This window comes from Parasteatoda tepidariorum, chromosome 8 (genome assembly GCF_043381705.1).
Source record: "Parasteatoda tepidariorum isolate YZ-2023 chromosome 8, CAS_Ptep_4.0, whole genome shotgun sequence".
NCBI classification, from domain to species: Eukaryota; Metazoa; Arthropoda; class Arachnida; order Araneae; family Theridiidae; genus Parasteatoda; species Parasteatoda tepidariorum.
The window spans coordinates 70,607,018-70,615,345 of NC_092211.1; the positions used below are offsets into that span (position 1 = coordinate 70,607,018).

The 8,328-nt window shown below is 28.7% G+C and overlaps 1 protein-coding gene across 2 annotated transcripts in view; it reads right to left on the bottom strand.

The window, feature by feature from the left end:
* LOC122269664 (degenerin mec-10-like) overlaps positions 1-8,328 on the bottom strand; it is a 44,862-nt gene that overhangs the window by 15,292 nt on the left and 21,242 nt on the right. For both annotated transcript variants that reach the window (XM_043043810.2, XM_071184589.1), the window contains exons 2-5: positions 5,090-5,369; positions 2,892-2,997; positions 1,419-1,516; positions 340-494 (exon numbers count right to left, since the gene is read on the bottom strand). In XM_043043810.2, the coding sequence (XP_042899744.1) occupies positions 340-494; positions 1,419-1,516; positions 2,892-2,997; positions 5,090-5,361 (631 nt within the window). In that variant the 5' untranslated portion in view covers positions 5,362-5,369. The remainder of the gene's footprint in view (positions 1-339; positions 495-1,418; positions 1,517-2,891; positions 2,998-5,089; positions 5,370-8,328) is intronic.

Genomic DNA, 8,328 nt, shown 5'->3' on the forward strand with positions numbered 1-8,328 from the left:
TATATATATATTATGTGATATTTTTAAACTAATTCATAATGAAAAAAAATGCAAGAGAGAAATGGAATTATTTACATAACTTAGCTATAATTTCAATTTTTTTTATATTCCAAAATGTTATCATAGTAATTTTCAGCAGCTTATGACTTTTTTCTGAGATAAAAACAAAAATAACATAATTAACAACTTCGCAACACTTTTAACTATTAACAGTATTTGAATCGTTTTCAGTTTATATCAAGAAATAAAATTGCCTTTTTTTATTTAACTTTACCGTCCGTTTTTATAAAGCATTTTTGAATTTAGGAATATTCCCTTAAACTTTGTCTGAATACTTACTTGATGAACCTTTGCCAATTTCGAAAATGTTTCTTTGAAACTCGTATATTGGTTCTTTTTGTTCTTCTGTAACTGAAGCGTATGAATAGCAATTTGATATAGTTTTGTATGAATATGATATTCTTGGCAGTGCGCCTGTATCCCAATATCTGGTGCTAGAAAAGAAACAAATATTTCAGCAATATAATTCCCGAATAATGATTATAATATTGAACAAATTTATATAAATATTTGCTTTTAAATAAATTTACCAATTTATCAAATATATACACCGTTAGAATTTTCATTCTAAAATTACGATAAAATAAACTGCAGCAGTCTATCCATCCAATTAACCGTAAAGTATGGTAAAAAAAAAAACATATTTCACCTCTACGGTTTTGAAATCATTTACAACTAGCTCCAAAACCATAAGAAAAGAAATTTAATTGGGCATTGGAGCTATTCTTTTCGTTAGCTTGTGGTTGAATTGTGTTTTTTCAAATGAACCGTGGAATGTGGCTTAATTAGTTTATCTGGTTGTTCTAATATTCGTATGAAATGGGAAATACTAGACTTTTCGAGTTAAACAGCTTTATGGTACTTCCATCTATGCATGAATAACAGTATCATATTCTAATATTCCAGAGTCACAAATTGGGGAGTGCAGGATACTGGAAACTCTTCTTGTGTTGAAGAGAATAGAGGAAGTATTGTGGTGTCGAAGTTGGGACACGAACCCGCGTTGTATCGGTCATGAGATTCACAGATTAGCCAACTCGACAGAAATATATATTCAGCTGCAAGATACTGAGGGACTTCACTAGGTGGCCTATTTGGTGCAATAACATTCTGGTTACTTAACCGTATTAGATAATACCTGTTAATAAACGGCTTTTCTCCCAGCTTACAGTTTGAATAACATCTTATTTATTGTTATTTTTTCAGCTTTGTTTAAATATGGTGAAATAACAATTAAATAAATTGTCACTTAGCCTTTTCGAGAAATTTCAAACAGTGTAGCACTGACGTTTTGACTTCAAAGCAATCAAAAAATTATAAATTCAAAAGAAACTTTTAAGGAAACGTATTTTACTTACTCTTTTATATCTCGTGGATGAACTAAAATATCTAAGAGATTATATTCCAGTTCATCAAGGTCCGTTTCATTCAATTCCAGAAGGTATTCTTTCTTTACCTGAATAAATTTTGCATGCAAAAAATACTATTAACAATAAAGTACATTAATTGGTAAAGAAATATTTTTATCTACTCTCTCTCCCACGATTGAACTATTTTAAGAATATTCTATTGTGTATGATATAAATTTCTTACATTATTAAACACTGTAAAACAATACACATTTAGTACAATGATATTTCTTTGACGAAAGTATAAAATGTATTCACTATTAGTTTTAACTGTGGCTTTTTTCCCTATCTTATGATTATTATTTTGAATTTAATAACTGATGTCAATATTGTCGAATATTGAACATATAGGGGAGAGGCGAGCTAGTGGGGACATAGGACTGAAGTGAACATCTTTTATATTTTTTTATTTATCGCTCACATTTCTTTTGTGAGATATCGTAAATTGGCAACACTGGCGTGCACCTCCATATACACTTGCAAAGTCACACAGTGAATACTTCAGAAATTTAAGAGAAAAGGTTTTGAAAGGTGCAAAAGTGACTTTCAAATTTTCTCTTTTTACGTTTATTAACAATTTTTTTGAGAATTACATCTAAGGGTAATGATATATTATAAGCCATACTGACTTTTTCTTATTTTATTACAAACCTTTGCTCTGTATAGCTTCAATTTTTCAATTAATCGGTATTAGACATAAGCAATCATATGTCAACTGGGGGGCCGGTGTAGAAACATAGTGACGGGACTAGGGCGTATATGCTTAAGGTGGATTTTTTTTATCTATAAGTTAAGAGCTTCAATTTTCTTTTCCTTCCTTTAATCGCAATGACAGCTGGATATAAATAAATTTAAAATTCTTCACAACACTTAATTAATAATAGCTAACAACTTTGAGCTAGAAATCAAGTTTTCTTTAGGAATAAAAAAGAAAAAACAGTGTAGTGCATTATGTTAGCAGATTCGAAGTTATTCATAGATTTTGAGCTTATAATGTTCGATTCTCAGAAAAAAGAGATAGGCATAGCTCTTTGAAATTTCATATGTTTAAAAAATAATGTATAGCATAAAAGGAATTTAAGCTAGAAGTTAGCCCGTAAATTAGTTTCGATATAAATATTCGCAACAAAATAACCAAATAATTAAAATAGAAAAAATAAAACAAAAATTTCAGTGCAGAAATATTTGAATCCAATAGATAAAAAAACGTAAGTATTTTTTCATCACAATTAAATGGCATGGATTTTAATTTTAATAAGAACTACAGTAATAGCGAAAACTGAAAAAAAAATAATAATATAGAAAGACTGCATCCTTGTCATTCTCTTTAGGGTTGAGTGTGGCAAAGAATTAAAACGGGGATGTTTATTGTCACTCAGTTATGTGGTCTGTGTGCACTCATAAATGAAATTTTTTCCTTACAGTGATATTAAGTATGGAGCAGTATCCCTTATATTTGTCACAGAATTCATCGTCAGCTACAATGCATCTATCCGGATACTTCACACAGTACTTTTCTCTACTAATTCTAAAATTAAAAAAATGAGATGAAATGTGAAAGAAATGCATTATAATGGCACGCAACAAAATTATAATATAATTATCCACGAAAATGTCAGTGGCTAAATACATAAAATAATTGAATAAAATTGAGCCATTTCTGCTTCTTCATTATACTTATGTACATTCGTTTGTGGTGCTGAGGATATCCAACAAAATCCATGTGTATTTGACCTAGTTCGCCAATCTATGGCCCGACTGCGTAACGTACGCATCTCGTGTAATAGTAGAAACTTTTAACATATTCGGAGACATTTTCTCATATCATTTACCACAGCACATGTAATATTTCTGACGAATAAATATTTTAGATGATTTCGGTCTTGTGTTTCTTTATTTCTTGTACCTGTCATATTACTCTTCCCCTTGACTTTTTTGAATCCTAGTCATGTTCCCGACCTCTCCTTAAAGAGTTTTTACCAACATATATATATATATATATATATATAAATCACTTTATTGGCTTTCCTTCTTTCATGGGGTGCCTATGTAGAAATAAGAGTCAGCATAAATGGGTAGAAAACAGTTTATATACTTTACCCTTCTGTTATGCATTCTTTCATAACTGTTAAGTCTATACGTATTACTTGTATTCATCGGGGGTGTTGATTTATAGGTTAGAATTCCTATATAACACTGGACATTCAGAATTAAGCTAAAAAATTATTAAATAAAGGGTACAAGTAAGGAGTTCCATTAATATATTAATTTATCCAGTATAAAAGTTCATATATCCTAGCTATTCTGTCCAGTGGCTTTAGGAAAAGCTTATTANTCCTTCTTTCATGGGGTGCCTATTTAGAAATAAGAGTCTGCATAAATGGGTGGAAAGCAGTTTATAGACTTTACCCCTCTGTTATGCATTCTTTCATAACAGTTAAGTCTATAAGTCTACACGTATTACTCGTATTCATCGGGGGTGTTCATTTATAGATTAGAATTCCTATAAAAAACTGCTAATTAACACTGGACATTCAAAATTAAGCTAAAAAATTATTAAATAAGAGCTACAAGTAAGGAGTTCCATTAATATATTAATTTATCCAGTATAAAAGTTCATATATCCTAGCTATTCTGTCCAGTGGCTTTAGGAAAAGCTTATTATAATTAGCATTCAGCCTAAAAATAAATCAGAGCTAGCACTATGATCAGAAATAAAATAAATTAACGTCCCAAATTTGTTAGAGCTTTGTTGAAATGAAAATGAAAGAATCAATAAGAAAAATTGTTACTAATTAGATATATTTTATAATTATCAGTCTGTCTTAAAAAAGTTTTTATACTGCAATTAATTCTATAAAAGCTTAGAATCTGATTGGTAATTATATTGAAAAAACCTTTTCGGCATAGGTAAAATTAAAATCAATACTTTTAATTGGAATGTTAGTAGTTTCTTTTGTCAAAAATATTGATGTAAATTTATCTATCTTCATTATTTTTAAAAGTTAAATCATGAAAATTCACTTGAAGATATCAAATATTAGTTTGTTCATAAATTATTTGATAAATTCTTAAAATAAAATTTCAAATTCATCAGAATTAATAACCAAATGATCATTAATACACCTGAGAAAGGATAACTTTATAGGAAGATTAAGGTTATCAAATGACCTAATGAATTTATATTCTCTTAGAGAAAGAAAATTGCAGCAAACATTAAATCTAAAAATATTTGCTATGAGAGATACCATCAATTTGTTGAAAAAGGCAGTCATTAAGTAATTAATGTTTATTGTTTAGGTTAATATGAACAAGGAATCTTCAGTTTCTTTTTCTATTATATTATTAAGATTATTATGTTATTAAGATTACTATATTAAGATAAGATTATTTTAAGATTATAATAAAATTAAATTATATACAAAAGTCATCGTCAAGACACATCCTTTACGATAAATGCGATATTTCTGAATAAAGAATAATTATTAATAATTATTAATTTATTATATTTTATATATATTATTCAGGCAATCTTTTAATGAAATATATGTGCTAAAATCTAGCATTCATTATTTGTGCCAACAGACCTAAGAAGTCTTATGTAATGAATGTAAGCTTACTTCACGCTGCTGCAAAATGTGAATGCCGGTGTCAAATACTTTTCAGGCGAGATAATGTCTGTAGTGACCACAGTAGGATATTCAAAAACATAGTTGAGAAAAGTGATGACTTGATAAACAAATGCAGATAAGAACAGCAAAAGTACAATACCCTTGAATACAGTCTTTACTGCGCTGCTTTTCAGCATGCGGAAAACAGCTTTTGTGTATGACCCATTGCGAGAAGTGAAGGGAATTTTTCCTTCATTTTCAGCAGGAACTTCTTCTGCCATGTTTGAAACTAAGAAAAAAATTAAATCTGTAAGGGAAAATCCTTCGATATATGGTTCAATTTCAGTAAAACTAAGTCTAAGTAAATAATTGAAGAAGTTGGTAGAAGATTTTAAGTAAAATTTTAAAAATTAACCCCTTGCTTGCGGTATTTAGTATAATAAATCTCGTCATTCTAGTCCACCTGTTATACCAGCGGTAAGCAAAAAGTTAAGCTGCCATAACCGATGATAAAGCATTGGAAACTAATTGTGTGAGGCATCCTGTAGTACATAATTTCTGCAAACTGTTCCCCTAAAAACTCTCACTGATGTCTATGAGAGTAGTTTAAACTAAGTGTTTTGATAAAGTAAAACAAGAAAAATGCATTGGATTACTATACTATTAGTTCGCTATTATTGATTTCAAGGTTTTTTTTAAATAATAATAATTAAATTGGGTATATTTATATTGCACTTTATATTGCAAATAAAATAATAGAACTGTTTATAATTAAAAATTATTTAATACATTTACTATAAATTTTTAGAGAATTCAAGCAAAACCTTTTTTTAAAAAATTCGACATTAAAAAGGAAATTTTTGAGACATTTAACTACTTTTGTGAGACATTGTAAAGAAAAAAAAATTAAATATTGTCATAATAAAATTTTAGCCAAATTTTCGACAATAAAGTCATTTTTCTTTGTCTTTATTCTAAATCATAGGGACATTTTGATGGAAAATTTTTGAGGGTCATAAAGTTTTCTGTTATATTTAAAAATAGAATCATACGAACACTTTTACAAAATATTTAGAACTCTACGTTTCATTTTAAAAGTATAAAAAGTTACCAAAAAAATATTTCCATAAAAGAGGTACAAAGCCAGCTTGTATTACAGCAAATGAAAGTTCAACATAAATTCTAATTCTTCTTTTAACAAACGCATTAGGAAATAATTAAATTTATGATCCAAATTTATTGAAAATAATTAAACCATTTGAGAAATTAGAAGCAGAAGTTACTAGCTGACACTTCAGCTAACTTAGACGCACAAGCTTTAGGAAAAGTAACGATCACAAAAAACTGTTTACATAACACATTTTCCCATTAAAAATAATCTTATTTAATGATTCAGCATTAATTTCTAATCTTGTGGCATACCATAATATATTTTTAAATTTAAAGCATAACTCACTTTCATGACGCTGCTTTGCATCTTCTTTCTCCAAGTTCTTCAATTAAAATTTATAACTGGGAAAAATTTTGATTTGTTTAAAATACTAGGAAGCTCAATCTCCTACTTTCTCCACTCACCACTCCCCGTAATTAATTCTCATTTCTTTATTGTTCATTTCTTCTTGAACGTAAAAATTTTCCTCAAAAAACACACAAATTTTTGGCTTTAAAGTATACGATTATTTTAGCTTTATGTAAGATTATTTTTTTTAAATGATCATAAGGAAATGAAACAATTATTTAGATTTAAAAAATAATCATCTGAACTGAAAAAAAAATGTTTTAATTTATGAACACAGAATGTCCGACTTAAAAAGGAAAAATAAACGAGAAATAATTTAGTCGATGGCGAAATTTATAACTATTCAAATTGAAAATAGTTCTTATCGTTCCTTATTAAGTTTTTTTAAAGAGAAATTCACGATAAATCGCGATTTATATCAGGTAACACGCAACCTCTCTCTCTATCTATCTATCTAGCTATCCATTTATCTATCTATCTATCTTGTTCACTACTTTTGATTGACATCTACTTGAGCTTGAGTTTATAAAATGAAAAATAAAAGATCCCGTGAAAGAAAAAAAAATTCTACAACAATGGATAAATAGTCAATATTTAAAGCAAAAACAGTTGGAAAAAAAATTATGAAAAAGAATTTAAATTTACAATTACTTCCGAACAAAGGGGAACTTTTAAGAAACTCTTGTTAAAACTAGAATACAAAATGGTGTCATCAGCTTTTTAAATTTCAACTATATAGTTGCATTTCAACGAACAGTGAAACGGCAAACATGTTTTCTTTTATTACAAGTTTAACGGTTAATATATCTCAAACTAACAGTCAAATCGTAATTATTTTAGAGTAACCCATATGTTATTTTTTCCAACAAGTTTAACAGTTTATAATTTTCGAACAAAATATAGAAGGTTTATTTCTTAAGCGCATCGTAATACCTGTGTAATTTTTCTATACACCTTAGTAATTTCAAGCTTATAAGTCTTATAATTTTTGCGCAGCAAACAAAAGGTAAATTAAGTTGAACACCCAGAAAGTCGGAGTCGCCGGCGACCCCTTATGATTTTCCAATATAGCGAAACACTTTTTGTCTCATTTATTTCTTAAATATTTTAGTCTAACAAAGATTATTACTGTTACTGATACCTAGTTTAAGTATTTAGAAATGTTTTTACCTAATATTTTCCCACTATTAAAATGCTAGTTATATATCTAGATCAGATATTGGGAATAACCCTAAATGCACTTAATTCCTTGTATAACCCTATCTTAAAATAATTTTCAGTTTATACAGAATTTATTTTTATACAGGGGAGATATTGACTGCAGGGAGAAAATCATCGAAATTCTTAAATATACCCTCGATGATCTGCTTGCCCCTGCGAGCACACCTGACTAATTTTATCTGGTTTTATTTTTAAACTTTCAGCTTTTAGGTTTTCTGGTTTTAAATTTCTGCTTTTAGGATTTTACTCCGGCACTTGCCGTTTCCATGACTTTATTCTCCCCTTAAACTGGCATCTTCCTTATACATAGGACATTCAAAATGAAATCTTGCTCTTGGTCAAGTTCAGCACCCTCTGTCTTACCTGGTGTCATCTTTGAGTGTTATCACCTCAGTGAAACTTTGGTTTACCTTAGAACATTTTAATCTTAGAGGCACTTAGCCTTGAAAGGGAGACACTTGAACTTTTAGTCGACTATTTTATTTATTCTATTGGGCTTATTTTAGTC